This window comes from Canis aureus, chromosome 12 (assembly GCF_053574225.1).
Source record: "Canis aureus isolate CA01 chromosome 12, VMU_Caureus_v.1.0, whole genome shotgun sequence".
In the NCBI taxonomy this organism is placed as follows: Eukaryota; Metazoa; Chordata; class Mammalia; order Carnivora; family Canidae; genus Canis; species Canis aureus.
Genome location: NC_135622.1, coordinates 57,672,895 through 57,698,158, shown reverse-complemented (window position 1 = coordinate 57,698,158; position 25,264 = coordinate 57,672,895). Strand labels below are relative to the sequence as shown.

Genomic DNA, 25,264 nt, shown 5'->3' with positions numbered 1-25,264 from the left:
AGGACATGCTCAGAGAAGTGAGACAAACCGTCAGTTGCAGAGGTTTGTCCCTCCCCTTGGCCCCTGCTCCAGTCAAACCTGTTTTGTTTATAGCTCCTGAGAAACTGCGTTCACCTACGGCAAGGAAAACCGTATTCTCAGGTCTAGGAGGGGAGAGCGGACCTGGTGACGTGCCAGGCCCGAGTCTGGCTGAGCAGCCAAGGACGAGCTAATTCCGTGATCACAGCAATGCAGTCAGTCGTGCAATTCAGGTGTTGGGAGGGAAAGGTGGCTTAAGAAACGGCAGTCATTCCCCTCAGATTGTTTGGGAGTGAATACAGCACCAGCTGCAGGACTTGGCTCCATTTACTCCCCGAGGTGAAAGGAGCCACAGCTTTCCCTCCCAGCTGGACTGTGTACAGGCTTCCCTGGCCCTGTACTGTAGCTGGTGATGCTTGGTGCCGCGCAGCAACAGGTGAGTAACCAGTGGCTTCCTAGAACCACATCCGGCTCTTGCATGGCCAGCCTTCCCCACATACAGCTACTGCAGGGATTTGACATTCTCATCTTCGGGGTTACACACAGTATGAGAGCCTGATGTCCTATTTTGGGGAGTGGGGTTAGGAGTTGAGTAAGGGAACGTAAAAGGCCAGTGGTCAAAGTCAAAGAAGGTAGAGAGCTACAACACAGGATAATTATTGTTGAATTTATTAAAATAAGTTGACTGCCAAATGTTGTACCACATTCCTAACTTGCAGCTATGCAACTTGTCCAGGAGAGAAGACAAGTGGGAAGGAACATCTGTCCTGCAGGCAGCGCTCAGGGGGCTCCATGGGCCTTCCCTGGGCCCCAGCCCTGACACAAGGCAGTTAACAAATGGCCCTGAGCACTCCATCACAGCCACTTCTGTGTACACCCGGGGCGGGCTGAGCTGGGACAGCAGCACAGGGGTATGGCCTGTCTCATCCTCGCTTTTCCTTCTACCTACATGTGGGCTAAATTCACTGTGCTCTGTGAGAATCCAAAGCAAACGCTGTACAAGACTCATGTACTTGAAATAAAAATGTTGACTAGGATGATGGCATTTTGATGGATTTTCAAAATATTGAAAACCACCAACTCCTAAGTCCTCTGGGATAATTTTCTCAGCCGGTGGGACAATCTCCACTTACAAAACACATTCAAGGTGAGCCGTTTGGAATGGACACACTAAGAATTCCCCAATGCCTAATTATTTCAAGATACTTTATTTTCAAAACAGGTCACAACACTAAGCTTTTGGCCCATTCTGCCAACATACAAGCTACAAACGCTTGCTCAGCAGCTGAGGGGCACTCCTTAGTAGCATGTTTGAAAATTGAATAAAAATCCATATAAAACAAATATTCAAATAGTTTCCATAGGAACACAGATAAGTGACCCCATCTCCTAGTCTTCCATACTGTTGCATTCATGCCAACCCTACTTACAGACATCTCAAAACTAGCAGTAATTAAGTTAAACGGTCCCCCCAAATCCCACAATTCAAGCTAAACTCGAAGTTAACAGCTACAGGAGTGGCACCTACACGTTAATGCTAGCTGAAGCACAGGCAGCGGGGGGACGTTTCATCCCGCTCTCCCAAGCACAGGACACTGGCAGAGTGCTGACGTCTTGCTCCTCTACTTCGGGCGGGAAGTCGTGGTTCTGGATCTGCTGCATCAGTTGCCTGAAGGACAGAAGTAGCATATTCAGAAACCCTGAGTCACCCCGTAACTGGGCAGCTTCACACAAGAATCACTTATTCATGAGCCTATTTACTTCCTTGGTTACTAGGTCATCAGGAAGCAACTCAATGTTTCTAAAGCAAGCCTTTCTTCAGGACCATCATTTCCGTCACAGGGAAACCACAAGTCACGTGCATTCATTAAACTATTCTATTTATATATAAATACACTAATTTTTTTTGAAATAATTATACCTTTGCAAAAATCTGAAACCAAATACAGATCAGTATTCCCAGAAGGATTTTCTTTCCATTTGTATTTTCTGAATTTGACAGCATATATTCTTTTTTTTTTTTTGACAGCATATATTTTTTTTTTTTTAATTTTTATTTATTTATGATAGTCCCAGAGAGAGAGAGAGAGAGAGAGAGAGAGAGGCAGAGACATAGGCAGAGGGAGAAGCAGGCTCCATGCATCAGGAGCCTGATGTGGGATTCGATCCCGGGTCTCCAGGATCGCGCCCTGGGCCAAAGGCAGGCGCCAAACCGCTGCGCCACCCAGGGATCCCAACAGCATATATTCTTAAGGCAGAAAAGAAACTATTTTTAAAAACCTGGTTAGTGTTTAAATCTATTTTTTTTTAAATATTTTATTTATTTATTCATGAGAGACACAGAGAGAGAAAGAGGTAAAGACACAGGAGGAAGGAGAAGCAGGCTACATGCAGGCAGCCCCGATGTGGGACTCGATCCCGGGACTCCAGGACCACACCCTGGGCCAAAGGCAGGTGCCAAACCGTTGAGCCACCCAGGGATCCCCTAGTGTTTAAATCTAAACGAGACAATTTCCTTTTAAACTGAATAAATAAATAAATAAATAAATAAATAAATAAATAAATAAATTAAATAAATAAATAAATAAATAAATAAATAAATAAATAAATAAATAAATAAATAAATAAATAAATAAATAAACAAACCAGACAACAGCCAGCAGAAACCTGAGGAAATCTGTTCTTATTAAACCATAAACATGAGTTGCCATCACTAACCATGTTGGCCCCGACATCACATAGTAGATAGTTGGCCTCTGGAATCCATTGAAAGTAGAAGCAGCAGCAACAGTGTAAGCACCCATGTTTTCAAAGAGCATCCAATCGCCTACGTGTATCTCCGGCAAGTCGCAGCGCTCAACAATGCGATCCAGACCATCACACGTGGGTCCCCATATGCTAGTGGAATAGTACTTCTCATCTGGTTTAGGTCTCTACATTCGAAGAGAGAGAAACATAACTAGTTACCCTTGTTATTATGACCACACATCTTAACTGCTGCATATGCTATGTTCAGAAGGTACCTTCTGCAGAAGGGGCTTCACGTGGGCATGATCATAGAGGATGCAATTAAATGATCCATACACTCCATCGTTCACGTAATACATAAAGGTTTGTTCACTCGACTCATCTTCATCTAGAAAGGCAGAGTAGTCTCTATTACCACTTTCTGTACCAACTTACAACTATGTGTGCAGTGATTCATCCTTTATACGTACCATCAGAACCTGTCTGTTCCTTTAAGACGAGTTTTTTGGCAATGATGTTAACTGCGAGCGTGAAGGCTGACGCAACGTAGTATCTGCCGGGCTCGGCTATGACCCTTACCCCCGAGTCAGCCGGGAAGTACTTGTCCAGGGCTGGGTTGATAACACTGGTGATCTACAAGAGTGAGACAGACAAGGACAGTCATTATCAGGGGGAACTAACAGCAAAGAGCAGAAACCAGTGCTGTGACAGGACAGGATAAAAAAACGTTGAAAGCAGCCACCAGCAGGGAGGTTTATTATCAAGCAACCACAGAAGAAAAACAAACCAGCATCTCCCTAAAAAAAACCCTGTGGTTTCACTTAGATTCCCCTCTGGATACCTCCCCTCCTTTGTAAGATGTTATGGGTAGGATTCTCCCCAACAATAAATCACCTCTTACTGAGATATCAAGGTACCAAGTACTTTAACCTATCAAACTCACACCAACAGGATAAAACTCTTAATTCTTGTCTATCTCACAAAATCTCAGTAAGAAGGTGATCTGTTTCATAAATTCAACCACCACATAAGGGTCCACTTCATGAGATATGAAGTATTTAACTTCGTAATTAAAATGTTTAAAGGAAAATACAGTATCTAGAAGAGCACACTTGGGGTAACGACATATGGTCCACACACTTTGCACAGCAACATTTCCTAAAGTAATCAACTGTTTTACACGATTGGGTGGGGGCAAGAGACTCATTTCAGTTTAGAATGCCAAAGCACACTAAAATACATAAAAAAAAAAAAAAAAAAAAAAGACTATTTATTCATGAGAGACACAGAGAGAGGCAGAGGGAGAAGCAGGCTCCCCATGGGGAGCTCGACTTGGGACTCAATTGCAGGACCCTAGGATCACACCCTGAGTCAAAGGCAGACGCTCAAGCACTGAGCCACCCAGACATCCCAAAATACAATTTTAAATAACACAGAACTCACTGAAAATATCCTACCAAGACACTATTTCTAGGTTTGTACGATTTCTTTTGAAATTAGTTAAAACACTTAAGTTCTGAAATACTCCAAAATGGAACGTGCTAAAATAGCTGTTACAGTTTTTTGTTATAAATTACCTCTTCAAATTTAAGCTTTACATCCTCAGATCCAGGAAAGCCACCACCGATATCAAGCAGATACATGTTGAAACCGACCTCAGCCTAGAGTCAAGAAAATGAAGTCAATCGGGTATAGCCAGACTGATAACAAGTCATGAAAATGTATGCAACAAATGGGTTTAATCCTCTGGCATAAGGGATGACTTTTGCAAAAGGTTAATTCTAGAGCCGAGCCTAGTTACTGTCAGCCCTGGGCCTCCTCCCCAGCATGCTTGAGTTTATATACTCACTCCCATGTCAAAGACACAACGGGCATCAGAGATGGCTTGCACAAAGGTCTCAGGATCGGTACAGCCACTTCCCACGTGGAAGCTGGGGCAAAGAAAGGAGAATATGCTATTTTTGAAAATTACTACTTACAGCAGGAGAAAACTTGTAAAACATGCATTGTCTAGTATCTTAGCCTCTACGCCACCACCAAGATCTCACCTGACACCAATGACGTCAATATTTAGCTCTCTTGCCCGTTCCAAAAGAAGCCTACTGGTTTTGAGTGTGGCACCAAATTTAACACTGAGGCGACAGACTGCTTTGGAATCATCAGTGGCAATCCGCAAAACCAACCTAGAATCAGAAAAATGGTATTAAACTTCCCATGACAGAAGACCACTTAGAGCCATGGTTAAGATAAAAATCCGTGGCTCTCATACCCCATGGTTGGAATCCCACACAGTTTTATTTATCAAGAGGATTTAAGATTTTCTACTCTGCCCCTGACCCAGGACATTTTTTACATTTTACTTAAAGCATAGGAATCTCAAAACTGAAAATTTGAATTTGACAATATGCAGGTCCCATATGTGACCCTGCCCTTAAATGGAGGAGTAACTCACTTTGCCTTTGGATGTGCCCTGGCAACTTTCATCAATTCAACTTCACTATCAAAAGTCATCATCTGGACTCCATTATTTGAAGCGTACTTAATCTGAGACACTTGTTTACAAGGATTTGCATAGATAATCCTCTCTGGAGGCACCCCGAGACTCTGTACCAATTGTATTTCAGTCTGAAAAAGATGAGAGTATATTATATATACATAGTTCATCAATGAAGGAAACCGAGTTAACACTGGAGTTCACAGTCCCCCCCCCACCCTCAACTTTCATTACTATCTATTGCCGAAGAAACACAATTTTGATCTGCCCTGTTGGGAGCACCAGGGCCATTTCAGATCATTTTGGAGTCCTGCTGTTTTTGCTTACCTTGCTGGCACAGTCAAATCCTGTTCCGATGGCAGCAAGGGTCTTCACTATGGTTCTGCTATCATTGCATTTGACTGCATAAAAGGGGGTGACCCGAGGAAGAGCTTTTAACCATCTCAGATGTTTCTTTAGAATGTCTCCCAGGTCAGCAACATAGAAGGCATCCTTATCATCCTACAGCAAAAGTGGGTACAGGGAACTTGTTGGCTGCCTAATCTCACATCCCACAGGCAGCCTCAACTCTCATTCCCACCAGTCTCAACGGATCCTCAAGTTTTTAGCCTGGGCACGGACACAATGTCACTATCATATGGAATGATCCACAGCGAATAAATTCTGAATTCCCTAACCGTGTGAGTTCCATTACATTTCCTGAGGACCCCAATGAAGTTTCTCAGTCATCTGCCCAGCATTTTCAAAGCTGCATGGCCAGCATGGACTTAAGATACTTACAGAGGATGAAACTTCATTAATTTTTTGGTCCAGAATATCCTTGGCAGTAAAGCCTTCATCGAGGAAATGGCAGTCGAACTCTGCATTATTAAAGTTGTTCATGGTTTCTCGATGCTCCCCCAAAACTTAACAAACTGCAAATAGGATGGAGATATTTAGAAGCCATAGCCATACCCAGTACTTCGTAACAAAAACCTGCAAACTACCACGAATACTTACACAGAAAACTAGGAGATGGAATTTAAAGAAATTATTGCCAGTTTCTCACAAAAGCCAATTCTCTGGAATTCCAAGTCCCACTGAAAACACGTGTGTCCCTGGGGCCGCCGTGAAAATGTCCTGATCGGCAGAGAATTTGCTGTCCACCTTAGGAACATATCAAATTGAAAGATCAGGCACTGACTGCACATACACAGGAAGCAAGGCCACTTACACACACTCTGTAGATAGCTCACTCACTGGATTTGCGAATCCCATTATTCCAGGGATAGGTCACAGGATTCCATAAAGCTCTGCACTATCTAAAGACACCACAGGTTCAACGCTAAACTTTCTCAAGGTGACAGGCTAAAATCCCATTGTAGTACTTAAACACCGCAAAATAAGCATTTTAAATATTCATGCTAAAAAACCTATAGGAAGCATGTTTCAGGGGCACCTCGGTGGCTCAGTGGTTGAGCATCTGCCTTTCTGTCTTTGGCTCAGGTCGTAATCCCAGGTGCCTGGGATCAAGTCCCACAACAGGCTCCCCAAAGGCAGCCTGCTTCTCCCTCTGCCTCTTTCATAAACAAATAAAATCTTTAAAAAAAAAGAAAAGAAAAGAAAAAGAAAGCACATTTCAGAATCTTCACTTAGTTCTTTAAAACAGGAAATTTTTTTAATGGTCAGTTTGATTTCAGAGAAGCTTTAGCTCTTTAGAACCTTAAAGTATCATTTCAGTAATTCTGAAAGATGCCTTATAAACACCTTGCTTATCTCCTGTTGTCACTAAGTCTTAAACGGAACAATCTTTAATGACTGATGGAAATGTCATGGAAACGTCTTAAGGCTAACCTTACTGAGCGCTCCTCAGTTCCTTAAGAATTTCACGAGCTAATTTTTATGCTATTTTATTTTCATGCCACGCACGTATTTTTCCAGAGAGTAATCACCACATCAACAAAATGTATACAGTTGTGGGATCTGATCAGAAATCAGCGTTCTTAAACCAGCGTGGCTGGGCGTCAAGTCAGTGATTCTGCAAATCTCATCTGTCCTTACCGGCACCCTGATCCTTGCTTAGCTAGGACAATAATCACATGGAAATGATTTTTGGCTAACTTTATGAATAACAAAAATAAAAAAGCAAACAGGAATTATGAATAAGCAAAAATAAAGCTTATAACATTCTGAGCCACTGTCCTCGGTCTTTGTTACACGTGACGTTGGTAAATGAGTTATCTTAAAATTATTGATTTTATAACCTTTTTAATTTCTGTTAGGCAGGACTTTCTTTCCACTGTGCGACCCACTTCAGTGCCTGCAGCCTACGGCAGAGGCCAGGCAATGGTTCGGGGCCATGGTTTGCTCTGGCATGGGACACTATGAGAGGCCCAGGGGGACGAGCCTGCCATAAATCCAAACCCATGCGTGGTAGAATTGGTCTTTTGATGTTGTGTGACTTTTAAGACTTTAAAACTTTCTTTTAAATCTCTACACCCATCGCGGGTCTCGAACTTAGAGCCTCCTGATCAAGAGCCGCCTGCTCTCCCGCCTGAGCCAGCAGGGCGCCCCTAGTAGAACTTGTTTTAAGACTTGATCTAGTGTGACTTTCTGGCGCAGTTAACCTCCTGCGTTGCCTGAAGCACCTCTAGGGGAAGTCGAGAGACTAAAGGGACAGCAAACCCATCCTGTCTATATAATGAACACTTATCACAGGCTTGTGCAGTGACAGACCGGGATCGTTAGTTAGGGTCTTGTCAAATAGCTTTCAGGGCAGTGTTCAAGCTTAAACTTGGGCAGTTGTCACCACTTTGAAATAAATTGCTCTTAAGTACCTCTTAAAGCTTCATTTGAATAACTTGCAACACAGAGCCATTCCATTTTGTAGTGCCCTGTACAGCGAAGTTGACTTAAAAGTCAGGGCGGGTTAACCCAAGACAGCGCTCCTCTGCTACCAAATCCCTTCCTGCCAATTGCGAAGTATTTTGCCAGAGACAGGGACCAGCTTAAAAAAAAGTCACGAGGCAGCGAAATGATGCCCACTTTTAGCTTTAAATAAAGTCAACACATTCTGTCCTCCCCAAACATTTCTGAGAGGTTCTGCTTCCCACACTTACACCAATTACTGGGGGGGGTCTCAAACGACCACAATACATTGTTTTTTTTTTTGTTTTTTTTGTTTTTTTTTGCAAACCCTTAAGGGCTGCCTCCTACGTGTAGGTCTGTTCTCCCGAACTGGGCTCTCAATAGTCTAGGCCTTTCTTAAACCTCTGAGTCCTGCAAAGATCCCTTCCCGGACCGTTCCGGGCCGCGGCTAGTGGAGAAGGCATTGCCACGGCTCCTGGACGGCCGTCATCTAGCTCCGCTCGGGCGAACTTCTAGGTCGGGTCACGTCCTCTGCACGAGAACTGAGAGGAGCGAAGGTCCGCCTCACCGCAGCCCAAGTGGGCCGAGCGACGGGAGCCCGAGACCCGCACGGGCCCGCTCCCACCTCTCCTGCACCTGCTGCCGCGCGAGTCTTAAAGAAGAAGAATAGCGGTTGAGGAAACCGCGGGCCTGCCCGGCAGCTTCCGGCTCCGAGCACCCCTGACGTGGTTCGGAAGCGGGAGCCGCGGTCCCCTCCGGCCGCCGGGCGCTCGCGGGGCCGGGGCTCGGCTCCCCGCTTCCGGGGGGACAGCAGGCCCCGCAGGGTCGGCAGCCGCGGCCGGCGCCGGGACCACGTGTCCCCCGCGGCCCCGGGGTCCTCCCGGCCTGCGGCGCGGCGCTGCGCGGCGCGCGGGGACACGTGGCCGGCCCCGTCCCTGCCTCCCCCGCCCGGACGCGCCCCCTCACCTCAGAGCGCGCGGGCGCCGCGGGCCAGTCCCATGGAGATGCCGCCGCCGAGCGCGCAGGACCGCCGGCCGCCCCGCCGCCCCCGTCCCCCGTCCGCCGGCCGCCCGCCGCCTCGCTCCCTCCCGCGGAGGACCGCCGGCCCGAGGTGGCGCCGGAGCTCTGGCTGAGGGGCGGCGGCGGCGGACGCTGAGGGACTGACAAAGCCGCCGGACCGGCGCTCCGCTACTTATAGCGCCGCGCGTGTCGTCATGGAGACGCACCAGCTCAAACCAGCCGCGATCGGTTCCGTCCGGGCGTCCTCCGAGGAAGGGGGCGGAGCGCGGCGGCGGCGGCCAACCCGCGGCCGGACGGAGGGGCGGGGGGGCGCGGGCGACCCGACGTCAGCGCCTCCCGGCGCCCCTCGGCCCGGCCCCGCCGCGGCCTTGCGCACGCGCACGACGCCGCAGGGCTCCCCGGCGGCCTCGCGCCCTTCCCGGCCCCGCGGCGGGCCGCGCACGCGCACGCGCACGACGCCGCAGGTCCCCGGCCCTCGGCGCCATCCGCCGGCCGCGCGCGCGGAGGACCTCGGCCTCGGGGCGGGAGCGGCCGCAGCACGACCGCGGAGCCCGCGGCGGACCGATGCCCGGCGTCCGCGCCCGCGCCGGGCAGCACTGTGCCCCCGCCCGGCTGTAAATGCCTCGTGCCCGGGGGCAGGGGCAGGGGACCGCGGGGCCCCGAGGTCCACGTGGACCCCGCCAGGTGGACTCCGGCCCCGCCGTCCCCGGGACGGACCTGCCCCATCCGGCCCCGCCCCCCCCGCCCGGGCGCAGACCCACGGAGGGGCAGGTGCGCGCGTGCTGAGGGTCCCCTGGCAGGTGGTGGGCGCCTGGCCCGGTCAGCTGTGCCCCGACCCCGACCCGTGGCAGGCGGCCACCCGAGGCCGCGCGCGGCGTTAAGCCGGAGACTTGTCTCAGGGCCTCGGGGAAGGACGTGGAGGGGCTGCAAGCCAGCGAACCCCTCCGCTGCCCCTACCCACGGGTCGCCAGTGCAGCCGTCTCCGAGGGCGGCTGCCATTGCCTCGCTTTGAGGGCACAATGAATACATAAAAAACCCCAAACCCTGGGAAATCTGCTGTCCCTTAGAGCGTGAACCCTCTGGTGCAGGGGGGCACCTCTTTGGGGAGCGGGCACCCGCCGCTGGCCCCAGGGAGGGGAGAAGGAATGTGGGGGGCTTCCCTGTCTTTCATTTTACCATTCTTCCCCTTGAAGGCGAAATGCAACACTCAGCGTCCCACCCTAGAGTGTGGGGTGTGACCTACCTGAGGGCCACCTGTGAGGATGTAAAGGACGGGTAAAGCTGGCCCAGGTGGGGCGGTTGGTGCAGAGGGGCTGCGGAGGAGCTCGGCGCTCTCCCCTGTCCCTGGTGCCCACTTGCTGTGTGATCTTGGGTCAATGACCTCCCTTTTCTGGGCCTCGGAAGAGGTTTGACTAGATGACCCAAGGATCTTTGCAGAGGCAAAAAGCCTGTGAGGTTTGAAAAGTTTCCCTTGCAGTGTCCCCCCAGGCCTAGGGCATACCTTGTTCAACTTTATTTTTACGTAGTCCTTGAGCAGCTACTGGGTGGGTGCCAGGCACCACTGGACTAGGGACAAGAGAAAGGGAGTTATCTCCACCCTATGGAGGATGAGATTAAGAACCCATCACAGGGATCCCTGGGTGGCGCAGCGGTTTAGCGCCTGCCTTTGGCCCAGGGCGTGATCCTGGAGACCCGGGATCGAATCCCACGTCGGGCTCCCGGTGCATGGAGCCTGCTTCTCCCTCTGCCTGTGTCTCTGCCCATCTCTCTCTCTCTCTCTGTGACTATCATAAATGAATAAAAATTAAGAAAAAGAGAACCCATCAGAGAACGTTACAGCCCAGACACTAAATGGGACAACTCTAGAATCATGGTGAACACAAGGATTTGTCCCCCCTCTCTGTGAAGAAACATTTTGTCCCAATGACAGAGTTTTTCCCACATTCCAGAAGTCTCCCCTGTCCAGCACTACGGCCAAACAGGGATCAGTGCCCACACCCCCAGTTCTCCTTGGCATGTCAATCAGCCAGTCACTGCGAGACGAACACTGTCCCGGCTCTGCAGCCTCCTCCAGGCAGTGGGGACGGGATGTCTCCACACATGGGATCCTGGTAGCAGCCTGGCATGGGGGGGTGGGGAGGACAGTCAGCCCCCATCTTGCCAGCAGCTTACTGCCATGTGAGTGTGACCTGGATGCCTCCCTGACTCTCTGAGCTTCTCTTTCTCCAACCATTAAGGGAAAGTTTAGGGCCAGATCTAGGATCCCGTTTCAGCTCAGTTGTGTGATTATATTTTAGATTTAGAGGTATTAACTGAAATTAGAAGCAATGTCTTGATGGAGGAAGCCAGATAGTCTGTCCCTCTGTTGTACCTACGTGCTGCTCACACCCAGGTCACCCATATATGCTGCCTCTCCTGCTAGCCCACACTGAACATGCAAACTCCTGCCCACATGCCGTACTTTCCTCTGGGGAGGCCACGTCTTGCCCCGATGATCCATCTGACCCAGTTAGAGAAACAGAAGCAAGAGAAGGAGGCAGTGCTGCTTCCTTGAGTACTGGCCCAGCTGGCTACAGGGAAGCTCTTGGACAGAGGCCCTTGGCCTTGGGTCTGGGAGTTAGCAGGGCCTGAGTCATTAAACCCAGCTCCTAACCTGGATTTGAGAAGATAAATCGGTGATGACTAAACCTGGCCTTATTCATATGCATGGCACTAATGTCTTTCTGCATGTTTTCGGTAGACTCTGTCGTCTCTGGTACTATTTCTTTCCTTGGAGAGAAGCAACAGATCCTTGTAAACTACGTGGTGGCTCCACCTAACGCGGAGGTGAGATTTTTGTGTTTGGTGCAGAAAAGGTAATGGCAGCAAACAAATACGTCAAAAGCCACATTGGATGTGCCAGTAAGAGCTGTACCCTTAGTCATCCCACCTAAGTTCCGGGACCAACTCCCGTTTTTTTTAGCTACCCTCACAACCAAGCTCATTCTGGAGCCCTGGGCTTCCCTTCCCCTCACTGGGTCTCAGCTCTTTGTGTAAAGCGCTCTCTGGCTAGATCAGAATCCAGAAACATGCAAGCTCTTGCTCTCTGATCTTCTGAGAATCTCTAACTCCCCCTTTACAATGAGGCTTATGGATAAATCTGTTGTATATGTTTTTTGAACCAAAAATGAGAACACGTCTGAAGAAGGAGCTGCTCACACGAAAGGGTTTATAAAGGTATATATAAAGACAAATTTAAGGAGGCATCTTTATGGGAAATAATTAAATAACATCAAGGAGAACACTCAGCAAACATTTACATATCCATGTAGTGATTGTTGGAACGTTAGGCATTGAGGGCTTCCTGGAAAATGAGTCTGTGTTCTGTCCGCATGTGCAGGGTCATCTGCTACTGCGCCGAGTTTCTTCCCAGAAACACAGAGTTGACTATGGAGTGAGGCTCACAGCATCCAGTTCCATGAGGACTTGGGAGACGGTAAGGCCTGTCCTTACAGGGCGCCATAACTCAGGCCACCTGGGAAGCAGCCATGGGACACTCTAGTCACATGTGGATGTTGGACCAGAAATAGTGCTCTGAAGCTCCATCACTCACCAGCAGGCTAGCCTTGCCCTTGAATTGCTTGAGGTGTTTCCAAAAATCCAATCCGCCCTCCAAGGTGGAACGTGTGCCATCTTTGCCAATATCCAAATGATGTGCCCCGGGCACAGACAGCTTCCGGGAGGCCCTCCTTGCTCTGAGCAACACAGGCATCATCAGAGAAAGGGAGCACCTCCAAATGCCTCTGTCGGAAGCTAAAGACACCCATGTGGAAGTCCCAGGACGTTTGTTTTATAAAGTGTTGTATCACTGCCCCACCTTGCCCCCGCCCTGGTGTGGCTCCCTGGGAAGTTGCTGGCACAAAGGCCATCTGGCCGGAAGTGGGCTAGCCCTCCCCGCCCCCAGAGCCCAACAGCGCCCCCTATGGCAGGTCGGTGGCCACACGGTACATTGCGGAGAAAAGGTGGCTCCTGTCCAGATGTTAGGAGCAGGAGTTCATCTGACTGGCAAATTGAGGTCAGCAATGCTTTGCCCCTCACAGTCTGCCTTCTGAGCAGCCTGAAGACAGAGTCCCGGGATGCGTGTGCTGAGCCCGCATTCCCATAGGCCCCCTCCCACCCATGTGGGCTGACAGCAGGACACAAGTTTTCAGATCTGACCATTTCACTCGTTTATTTAAAACTCTTCACTGGTGGCCTTTGGCCCAGAAGGGAAAGTCTGAATGCCTCAGCCTGGCACGCAGGACCTTCGGAGGTTTGCTCACTTTCCCAGTCTCCTCTCCTGCGCTGGGCTGTGCTCCAGCTGTCCTCAACTGCTTGGTTCTGTGGACTCTGCCCGCCTGTCATCACAGCATGCATCACACAGTATGGGCACCTTGGGTCTTGTCCCCTCCCCCTTCCTACTCCCTTTGAAGTCAGGACCACAATTTACTTATCTCCATACGTCCAGGTTCTAGTACCTGGCATGCGGAAGTCACTCAACATTGTTAGGTTGGAATGAGGGCTGCCCTGAGAAATCTGTGACTTGTGGTTACACGACAGATTAGCTCATTAGAATTTCTCCCTATGTGCCGTCAAAAATTGGAGGAAGAGAAGATTCTGAATATTCTTCCTTCGGGCATTCATTCATTCATTCATTATGTGTTGTTGTTGTTTTTAAAGATTTTATTTATTCATGAGAGACACAGACACAGACAGAGGGAGAAGCAGGCTCCATGCAGGAAGCCTGATGCGGGACTCGATCCTGGAACTCCAGGATCATGCCCTGGACGGAAGGCAGATGCTAAACCACTGAGCCACCCAGGGATCCCCAGCCACCCAGGGATCCCCTCAATATGTGTTTTTCTGGAGTGTCTCCTACATGCAGTTGATGTGCTGGGTGAGGGAGGATCCACGAGCTGCAGCTCTGGGCTGGGTTCTTGGTCACCTTGGCACACTTGCTAAGGGCCTGGCCTTACCCACTGCCTTTTTTGATTTTTTCCTAGGCTTCAGGTGACTGCCTCTGACCGCACATGTTGTAGAACCTGTGCTGGGTTTTGCCACTGGCCTACTTCTTGCTGGAGTTCCACCATAGAGGGGCCCCACCTCTGGGAAGCCCCAGAGCCCACAGAGTTCTTCCTCTCATGCCAGGAAATAGCATGTGGAGGGGCCTTAAAAGCATGTACTCTGCCTGGCGTTGGTGTGAGCTCCACATTCCGGCCAAGTCAGACTCAGGACTGAAGGGCCAACAGTATCGTGCTGGGCTGAGCCATTGGGTCCGTAGGCATAAAGCAATGGGTGTGTGGGCTTATCAGGAGAACCTATAGGAGCATCTCAAGGGGTTTCATGTTCTCTCCTTTCAAACAATCTGTGAAACCTTATTCTAGGCCAGGCCCCCTCTAGCTGCCAAAGAGGAGATGGGTCAAGGAGGTCTCTGTCCTCAAGGAGCATGCAGTCAGAGAGGGAGGCCAGCTCCCAGGCTTGCGCTATGTATGTCTGGCCACCAGGACAGTGACCACACAGGGTACCACCAGGGGGGCCCAAGGACAAAGGCATAGGAAGGCTCTGGGTAATAGAAACAGAAACATGGGCTTGGAAAGGCTCACCCAGGGCTGGGCTGAGCTGGGGAGGGGCCGAGGGCACCCATGATAAGGGCTCGTAGAGAGGTAACCATCCATGTAGCTGGCTTCACTCGGATAGAGAGAGAACTGAGGGCTACATGAAGGGACTCACTCTGGGGGCAGCCTCTGACCCCCAGGGGCCCTCTCCTTTGTTGTGTAGACAGATCAGCACTGACCTCCATCTGCATTTCCCATCAGCCCAATCAGATCCTTGCTGACAACAGGACCCAGGGATCTCGAAGGGCGAAGGGCGGGCAGAGGGGCTAGCCACCATAGGCAGGTATTAAACACTCCCCTGTGACGGGCCATGCCCTGTAGCAGGGCCCCAGCCCGCAGTTCAGCAGGGTGCATTCAACATGGGAACTAGTTACAGAAATAACAGAATATCTAACAGCTGCACAAAGCTCCTCCCACCCATAGGGCTCGACATAAAAGGGAGGAAGGGCCCCCAGCAGAGCTGTGGCCACCTGGGGGCTGTTCAGAGACACAGTGACCAGAGGCGCCTGGAACCACCGAGAGAAAGCAGCCAATGCCAGGGACGCTGCTCAAAGCAGAGAGACAGGAAGAGAAGGACCCAGCTTCTCCCTTCCTCCATTCTCTTACTAGGGCCTCCTAGTTGGCAAGAGAGCTGGCAAGCGATTTTTGGAGCTCAGCCCCCCATCTCCATCCACCCAAGAAACAGAGCCTGGCCCTGATGGGATCGGGGGACGGGTGTGAGACCAAGCAGGCTAATGACAGGCATAGTTCCTTTTCCAAAGGGTATCTTCCTTTGGAAGGATAAATAAAATCTTCCTGCCTACTTGAAGGATGCTTCCTAAGAAGAGTTCCAGTAAGCCCAGTATCACGCTTCCTATTGGCTTCAGCGACGGGAAAGTAATCCTGTCACATACCAAGAAGTCTCAAGGAAGGGAGGCTCCAGCTTCATTCATTGAGAAATTTAGGAACAACACCAAAGACCCAAGTCCTGTTTGGTTTCTCACTTCCATGCTCAGAGTGAGGACCCAGCTACCTTCATGGTTCTCGACAGCTGCCCTGGTTCCAGGCATCAGACACAGATAAAGCAAAGGCTCGTGGAAAGAGGGAAAGGGCATCGCTTCCTCCATCTCTCTTCTGCCAAGAAACAACTCTCCCCAGTATACTTCCCTTCCTGTCTTGTTGGGTGGAATGGTCATCATATCCTCTTACCTTCTCAATCTCTAGGAGGGAGGGAGGGTGGGATCTCCCTGGTTGACTTAAACTGATTTCTATTCACCCACTAGCACTAGAAATGCGTCTCTTATCTGCTGCCTCTTGCAGGGCACACCCGAAAATGCTGTCTGGGTTGGAGCCACCTGAAGGACCTGGGTCTGGAGGAAGCCAGAAGTCCCAGGAAGAGCCCAGCTGGGAGCTGAGCTGGGAAGAGTCAGAACCAGCTGGACAAGAAAAAAGAGAAGCGACACAGATTGTATTTTTTTACAAAGGCAGCGGCTCCAATGTGTCAGCCCCCTCTTCAAGAGTGAAGTGGAATCTGGGCTGCCTTGCGGCTTGTTTAAACCTACAGAATGTGGCAAAGGCAGGGCAGCTGGAAGCTTCCACCTCGCGAGCTGGGATGCTAGCCTTTGGAGCCCTGGGTCACCTTGAAAGGTGGGAAGCTGTCTGGAGGCCACCACGCTGGGGGAACCCCAGGCCAGGTGAAGGGCCCACGTATAGGTGCTCTGCTCACAGCCAAGCTGAGCTCCCAGTGAGCGGATAGCCGATGCCAACACATACAATCCAGCCCCAAGCCAGGGAGTCACTCGGCCGCCACCTCTTCCCCACTGAGGACCCAGACATCGTAGAGCAAAGACAAACCTGGCCCTACCGTCCATGACCCACCAAATCTGCACATGTAATAGATGGTTGTGTTACCCCCAGCAAAGTTTGAGGGTAAAGCCCCCATAGCCATATAAAACTGAAACAGACAGCTATAATATTCTTACAAAAAAATTCTGAGTGGGGTGCCTGGGTGGTTCCATTGGTTAAGTGTCTGACTCTTGGTTTTGGCTCAGGTAATGATCTCAGGGGTCATGGGATCGAGCCCCGTGTCAGGCTCTGGGCTCAGCAAGGAATCTACTCGAGATTCTCTCTCTCCCTCTGCCCTTCCCTCAACTGATCCACTCTCCGCCCTGCCCTCCATCTAAAATAAATAAATCTTTTTAAAAAAATATTTGGAGCTGGGTGGGCCTGCATACCCTGGTGAGCAGCTCTCTCTGGAAGGACCCAGCTGGAGGTCTAGCACAGGAGGCACAGAGTGCGCCCTGGTGACAGTGCACGCATGAGAATCCCAGCCCTCTCTGGCAAGTCAGTTCATTACCTTGAATCTCAGTCTTTTCATCTCTAAATGGGGAAAATAATAGAAGTCGTGTCTTGGGGTTGCCACGGAGATTAAATGAGATGATTTATGCACAATACCTATCTACTGAGTTTGACACCTGAAATGGAAAACTTTTTAACACCCTCCTCCTTGATACAACAAAGTTGTTTTCTGCTAATAATGTCTGTAAAAACCAGCAGCAATTATTACTTTCTTTATTTGTTCTCTAGGTTTCAAACAACAAAAAAATCGTTTTAAAAAAAATCGTTTTAAAAGAAGAAACTTCAATTCTACAGGTATTATTCAAATGAAATTAAATGTTTCACGTATGAACTAAAATCCGTACCCACAGGACACAAGTATCACATCGTGCAGTTGGCACCTCCACCGCTTACACTTTCCACAAGTAAAATACAAGTAGAATGATAGAATTGAAATAATTCAAGCTCTGTTCCTTTGCATTCACAACGTTGTGACATTGTTATTTCAAATCTGTCAGGGGAGCTGGAGACATGAATTGTTCCGGAGCTGAGCTCAAAGGCAGGGATGTTCACTGTCAAAAGCAGCAAAGTCCTGGGCGATCGGGGACCGGCTGGTTAGCCTCCAGGAGGATTGCAAACCATGAGAAACTGAACAAACACAATGCAGTCACGTCTGTGTGCATCAGGGGCCAACTATAGAACAGAGAATTTTCCAAATGAACCTAGGTGCAGAATAGGACGTTTACGATCGGGCAAGCAATGAAAATGTGAACGTATTCTTAAAACTCAATTGTGACCGTGGTGATTGTTTAGAACAAAGGAGTTTTTTCAAGGAGGAGTATTTCATCTGTGACTTCGGATAGAATTGATGGGCCCAGGGACAACGACAAACAAGGCAGCTTTTGGTCCATTTTATTATTATTTTCAAATTGCCTACAGACATTGCAGGTCCCTATTGCCTGTACCGGGGAGGAGGGGGAGCGGGCAGGTGCTCGGTTGTCCGTCCCGTCTGAAACCACAGCTCCCGGTGAGCAGACACTTTAGTTCACATTACAGCTGCCCCTGGGCTCTTGGGGAAAGTCTTTCCTGCATCTGTGAGTGGGGGCATCTAGCTGTTATTTGGTAGGGTGGTTGGACGTAGGAATCTGTGAGGTTGTTGGTTACTGAATTATTCCATAGATCATAAGGTGCCTGCCTGGCTCTGGCCCTGACATTTGAGAGGGGCTCAACCACCAGCAGTTGAGAACTCTCATATCTGCTTCCATGTCTACCCCAGCCAGTTCCCGTCCCAGAATGCCTTACTCTTAGATCTTTCCTGATTGCAATTTGCCTCATCTCAAATCAGTGCAACCCCAGGAACTACATTCCTGCAGGTCTGTTTACCTCTGCCCTTCTCCCGGGTCCCTTGGCCGTATCCGGTCTTGTCTGGTCTTTGCTGCTTTGACAAGGCGGGGTATTAGCATTCAGGTGCATTTGCTGGCCTGTCACCCCACGGAATCGCATGTTTCCTGGACGATGAGGCCATGTTTTCCCTTTGCTGCCTCCCTTTAGAAACCAAACACCCACAGTCCCTGATAAGGTCCTCGCTTCTGATGTTTGAGGTCACATTCCATACAGACTCTTGGTGCTGATTTTAGGGTAGATATGTGGTCCCAGATGACGTGTCAGGTGGATGTAAATCCTGGTTTGCCTGGGACAGTCAGCTCTGGTTTATGCTGTTGTTCCCACATAATGAGTGATTGTGTTCCCTTCTCTCGTGTCCTGGTTTGGCTGAGAAGTCTCATTGTCCCCTCCCTCTAGGTGATCCTCGCCTTGTCTCCCTAGTCTTCTCATGACCTCATGGGCACTCACCTCCTCCTTCACTGTCTCTCTCCAGAATGCACCTGCCATTTCTGGGATTCTGGGAGTTCGACTGCCAATGACCTTTCAGACGGGTCTGAGCCAGCGGCCTGGGCACTGTTACTGCTTTAAGCCAAAAGCAGTGCTTGGAGATTGAAAGCAAGATGAGAGCAGGAGGAGGGGAGAGCCATGGGCAGATTCCCTCTGCCTGGGACGCTCACAAATGAACCTGTTTGGGCTGCGGGTGTGACCGTGGCTCTCTCGTACAGCCAGGAGTAAAATCAGTATCACACTTACTAAACACAATCCCATAGTAAGGATGAGAAGCCTTAAACATGTTGCACCTTTCATCTAGCAAACCCACTTGTAGGGCTTTATCTAGCCACAGATATACTCTAAAAAGCAGGTGACGTTTTAGTCACAAAGGTATTCATGAAAAATGTCATTTATAATTTTAAAAATTGGAAACACTTCAATTATCCAACATGAGGGGCACCTGGGTGGCTCAGTGGTTGAGCATCTGCGTTCGGCCCAGGTCATGATCCCGGGGTCCTGGGATCGAGTCCCACATCGGGCTCCCCGCAGGGAGCCTGCTTCTCCCTCTGCCTGTGTCTCTGCCTCTCCTTCTGTGTCTCTCATGATTAAATAAATAAAATCTTAAAAAATATATATCCAACATTAGTGGAAGGGTGATAAAATTATGCTGTGGCTGTAGATAAAACAGTACTCAGTCTTTATGAATGTTTTTAATGACTTGGAGAAATGTGCTATGTGATAAAGTGAGAACAGCTCCATAAAACTGTGTATCTGGTATGAATTATTTTTCATTTTTCATTGTGGCACAAAATGTAGCTCCTAAAGCCTACTATTGTAACCATTGTTAAGTGCGCAATCCAGCGGCATTAAGTACATTCACAAGGTTGTGTGACCATCACTATTCTCCATTTCCAGAACTTTTTCGCCATCTACCATTCACCAAAACAATCACTGTATATAAATACATATGAATAGATGGAATTTTTATTCTTTTTTTATGCTATTCTATATTATCTTTTTTTTTTTTTTAAGAAAGAGGAAGTGTGTGCAAGGAGGGGAGGAGGAGAGACAGAGACTCCCAAGCAGGCTCCATGCCCAGGGAGAACCCCACTCGAGGCTTAATCTCACCACCCGGAATTCACGCCCTGAGCCAGAATCAAGAGTCAGACGCTTCACCGACTGAGCCACCCAGGCGCCCCTATATTATCAAACTTTTAATTAACAGGCTAATTACTTTGTTGATTTAAAACATATTTCAAATGCTTTCTAATGGGAGCAATGCCAACTTCATCTTCAAAATAGCATGTGAGCGCTGCCTACAGTACTCTGGAACCATTTTTGCCACAGTGAAATTTATCAAGAGAGTAAAGAATTGTGAGTTTAGATTTCCTTCGTCATGTTTGGGACATGTGCACATATGTTAGCATGGTTGCCTGTTTAACTTGTGTTTTCCCCACCAGACTGAGCCCAGAGAGGGGGCTTGGGGTCTGTCTCATTGCCAGGTTCCAGTGTGGTACGCAGGGTAGGGTTTTAGTGGATGCCCCTTAAAAGAAGGATACTGGAAATTTTATGTCCATTTTAGGCATGGAAGTAAGGGGGTATTTTTCCTTTTTAAATCAGAAGTCCTCTACTGTGTGACCCTCTTATAGTTCAGTGGATCCATTCAGTGTACAAATATTCATTGAGCGCTTTGTGTAGCACGGCCCATTCTCAACACCTGGACACTATAAATTTAGGCTCATGTCTTGAATTTCCAGCTGAATTCGATCACTTAAAAGATCATAGAGATGTTCGCCGTTTTGTTTTCTCTTTTCTGACGATGCTGAGGATTTCTGAGTTATCTCATGCCAATTTGTACCAGAGAGACAGCTATTTCCTCTATCTCCACCCTCTCCAGAGCACCTGTGCCTTCCATACAGCCTTGGAAGAAATCTACCCTCGGGCTCAAGCGATTGATACCTGACCCAAACCTGCCGGGCCAGATTCCCTCTGCCCAGAGTGTTGACACGAGTGCTGGTGCAACGGAGCTAGAAGGCCTGGAGTCTGATCAGCCAGGATCAACTGTGCACAGGCTGCTGAGGAAACTGCAGGAGTCTCTGTGCACAGAGCAACAACCCTGTGGGGGGAAGGCAGGGCAAAGGGAACTCAGGAGGGAGACAGGGTTGTCTCGGGCTAGAAGGGGGCCACTGCCAGCCCTGTGGGGCAGAGCTGCCTCCCTCAGATCTCATGTGATTTCCCGGACTCCTTAGAATAAATTTCCCTTTGCTTCATCAAGGTCGATTTGGCTTCTTGAAAGTGACCATGTCCTAGGGATAAACAGGAACATTTTCTTGGAAGATCATGATTTGATTTATAACCATCTCTCCATAGTTAAATTTCTAGGACCAAAAATGCAGGCGAAGTGCAAAGTAAGAGACTGCCTGTAATTCGTTTGTGTCCCCACCACGTGAGGTCTACACAAGAATTCATTCTGGGCAGAACTGATCCAGCACCATGATGTAGCTGGTGGATTTCTCCCCGGAGGATGATGTCATTGTCCCCGGGTCTAGATTTCCTGACCACATCTTGACTTACAGACTTTCTCACGTGCTCCTATGATATGGGCCTTCCTGAGTGGCTCCCGGGGTCTATAATGATACGCTCTTTGCACTCCCTCCTGCCAATGGCACTCACTTTCTACGTCTGTACCATCCATTGTGTGATGATGGCTGTGTTGGCTATTTCTGCTGTCCAGTATGGCGAGCCGCTAGCCACGTGCGGCTCTTGAAATGTGGCTGGAGTGACTGTGAAATCAAATTTATTTATTTATTTAAAGTTTTTATTTATTTATTCATGAGAGACACACAGAGAGAGGCAGAGAGACAGGCAGAGGGAGAAGCAGGCTCCCTGCAGGGAGCCCGATGTGAGAATTGATCCCAGGACCCCGGGATCATGCCCTCAGCCAAAGGCAGATGCTCAAGCACTGAGCCCCCCAGGCATCCCAAGAAATCAAATTTATAATTATATTTCATTTTAATTAGTTTAGACTTTTAAATAGCCATGCCTGGCTGGTGGATAGCACGTTGGACCCTGAAGCTTAGGCGAAAGCTATAAATGTTGATTTCAGACATACAAATAGCAAAATACCCAATGGCATTTGCATTTTGAAGACCACCTGAACCTACTGGGCCCATGCTGCCCTTTCAACCTGGCCCTCCAGGAACTGTGTTCTCAGGATGAGACTCTGGCCCAGGACCGGATATTCCTTGGAAAGTCTGTTTACTCAGCGCTTTAGAAGCAAGTGGGAACGGCTCCCTGAGCCACAGGCTGGGCATCCTCAGCCCTGACCTCCCTTTGGAAGAAAGCACCCCTGTAACTCTCTCCTGAGGTGTCATACATGCCGGAGTCTGAGAGCCACCCCATGACATAATTTTAACTTTAAAACCACTTTTTTCATGCTGCTGGACAAAGGCAAGTCTTCCTGCTTATAAAACCAAACCCCTTATTACACTAAATGGACTCTCATCTAACCATTACTTTTGTGAAGCACACACTGGCCTGGATGAAGGATCCGGAAGGATGCTGAGTTGCAGATTTGAAGCACAGGGGAAGTGTTCGCATCACTGTCACACCCTTGTGAAGTCACACGTGGACAACTCCCAGTGACATCACTGAACGCAGCTCACAGAGCGGCCTTGTGGCCTGAAGACTGCAGAGGGGGGAATTACAGTGCTCTGACCTGTACCCTGCCTCACTTTTCCGGCCTATAAAATGGGAGGGAGGGACCACTGACCAATGAGCCCTAGGGTCTTTACAATGCTGACTTTGTCCAGGTCTGAAGCGATGCAGAAGGAGGGAAAAGACCTGCCCCGCAAAGTGAGTGGCCCATCTGGGCAGGAGCTCCAGCCTCCTGTGCACAAACAAAGCTGTACTTTTGGTACTTGGCAAACACCAGCATCATGATCCACCTTCACAGAGAAGTAAACCAGTCAGTAAAGCTTAGATTATGTCCACCAAACGCCAGGGACCTTAGCTGGAGAAGAGCTTAGGTTTTGAGGCAGACAAGCTTGGGTTCAGCTCCCAGGCTTGCCATAGAATAGTTGTGTGACCTTGGACGAGTCACGAATTCCGTGTGCCTCTGCTTCCTCGTGTATAAAATGAGGATAACAATATCCATTGTATAGGCTTATCGCTTCTTGGTGCCCTTTGTTCTGCCTTTAATTCATATATAATAACTGATAATATTTAGCATTAGTCAGAGTTGATATTTTGGTGCTGAGACCACACCAGTTGTTTACGTATTGAAGTAATCCTGCAGTCCTGAGCCTTCTGGCCCCTCAGCCCCAATCATGGGACCCTCTTCCCCCCCCACCCCCCCATGATTCAGCAAAGAAAGAGCTGCTGCCTAACCCCCTACCCCATCTGATTGGTCTGTGTCTGCATAAAAACCGTTGTTAATTAAAAAAAAATTAATAGGTTTTGTTTTTCAGAACAGTTTTAGGTTTACAGAAAAATCCAGCATAAAACACAGAGTTCTCATATACCTGCACCTCTGCCTACCCACATTCCTTATTATTATTCCCTGTTATTAACATCTGGCATTCATGCGGTCTGTTTGTCACAACTGATGACCCAATATTGAGATATCAGTACATTATCATTAACTAAAAGTCCGTTGTCTACATTAGGGCTCACTTTTTGTGTTGTATGGTTGTTAACTATTTGTAATGCCATCCCGAGTATTAACAGTGGGCCAAGCTTTGTGAACAGCTCTGTGCCGGATGCTCACTCTTGTAGGTGTTTCCCAAACACCTTCAGTGAATGTTTTATCTTAATCAAAAAGAGAATACAAAAATTGTGTTTGTTTGAGAAGTCTGCTGGCCTAAAATGAAATGTCCTTAGTTGATTATTAGGATTAACCAGTGGGAGCTTTCAAGATACACCAATGCCCAGACTCCCACCTCCACCATGAGAGCAGGAAATTTTGAGGGGAGTGGTACCCATGCATGACCTGTAAAGCCCTGAGGTGGTCCTACCGTGCTGCCAGGGACAAGTCCACAGCTCCACAGCCCTGCCCTTCAGATGGAGGCCTATGGTCTCACCGTAACACTGGGGGTCTGGTAGAAATATAGACTCTCAGGTCCCTCCCCAGCCTTTCTGAATCAGAATCTGTGTTTTAAGAAGACCCAGGTGATCTGTGGGCGCATAGGTGTTTGGGAAGCAAAGATCTAGAGCAGGATCCTGAGTGAATATGATGTGTGATGTCATGTGAACCCTTCCATGGGTCAGGGCCTCCCCTGGGAACCCACCCAAATAATGGGCAGTGGGCCTCTGCAATAGGTCTTCATATTTGAACCAGAATTAAGAATCATCCAGGATCTACAGGAAAGAAATCACCCATGCTGTGATGTCATCTCTGTAGGCCACGACATGGATACCTGTGCAGGGGGGGAGGAGGGGATTTTCTTTGTACACTTTATATTTCTGAATTTAAAAAAAAAATTATGAGAAACCTGTCTTTTGTTTGTTTATTTTTGGTTCTTCTTTTTGAGTTCACCTTGTGTTGGTTGGGGAGAGGCACCATTTGGAGGCGGCAGTGGATCTACACATTTGGGTGATTACTAATTTTTGCCATCAAGAAACCAACAATGAGACCCCGGAAATCTGGCTACACTCTTCCTGTTTACTTATCACTTGACCTGTACCTAGTGCCTTCCAGTTCACAGAGAGCTTTCATGCTCTTGGTCTTCTTTAACTCTTGCCACGGCCCCGTTAACAATGAGGAGGTGAAAGCCGGGAAAAACCTGCGCTCCTAGTCAAACAGCAGGGTGTGAATCCAGGTCTTCTGTTCTAAGATAACTGCCAACAAATATGCTTCTCCAGATCTATAGCTGAAGAACAAGCACACAGTTGATACCCAGTAAATAGCTATAGGCTGAACAAACAAATTAAGGGTAGGGAGAGGTACTCTCTGGTTCCCCAATCCTGAGTTCTGGAAAGTTCTTGTGATGGCATCAGCAGAAATGACCAGGCACCAAGGCATCTTTTGCCCCCAGTGAGACCCTAGCTTTATCCACCCCTGTGAATGAATGTGGGCCAACTTTCAGATCTGACTGGAGTCTGCTAGGGTGAGCTGTAAAGGGACCTCACTGTACTGCCTGCCCCACTCAGCTTCCCTAGAGGCCACGGGTGAGGGTGGGCCCAGTGGGCTAAGGGGTCGCAAGGTTCAAGATGATGGTGCCAAGGCAAGGCTGCCCAAGGCTCCCCCAGGCAGTAGGCTTATGGCTCAGCAGCCCCAGCCATCTTGCATGAAAGCACCCACAGTGTGGGTCTG

General features: G+C 49.0%; 1 protein-coding gene, 1 long non-coding RNA gene and 1 other non-coding gene across 3 annotated transcripts; 1 reads left to right on the top strand and 2 right to left on the bottom strand.

The window, feature by feature from the left end:
- Positions 1-671: 671 nt before the first annotated feature.
- Positions 672-9,227, bottom strand: ODC1 (ornithine decarboxylase 1). Its single transcript, XM_077844140.1, has 12 exons — positions 9,074-9,227; positions 6,260-6,406; positions 6,041-6,174; positions 5,588-5,761; positions 5,219-5,391; positions 4,815-4,949; positions 4,616-4,697; positions 4,344-4,427; positions 3,237-3,399; positions 3,042-3,154; positions 2,737-2,951; positions 672-1,687 (listed from the first exon to the last, which is right to left on the bottom strand). Exons 3-12 carry the CDS (start codon positions 6,140-6,142, stop codon positions 1,543-1,545), a joined length of 1,386 nt encoding a protein of 461 aa, XP_077700266.1. The 5' UTR covers positions 6,143-6,174; positions 6,260-6,406; positions 9,074-9,227; the 3' UTR covers positions 672-1,542.
- LOC144281435 (small nucleolar RNA SNORA42/SNORA80 family) lies at positions 7,537-7,669 on the bottom strand. The gene has a single exon (XR_013349969.1). It is a non-coding gene; the product is annotated as a small nucleolar RNA SNORA42/SNORA80 family (small nucleolar RNA).
- Positions 9,228-9,957: 730 nt separating the features above from the next.
- LOC144281260 (uncharacterized) lies at positions 9,958-20,833 on the top strand. Its single transcript, XR_013349802.1, has 3 exons — positions 9,958-11,953; positions 12,507-12,602; positions 16,060-20,833. It is a non-coding gene; the product is annotated as an uncharacterized LOC144281260 (long non-coding RNA).
- Positions 20,834-25,264: the final 4,431 nt, after the last annotated feature.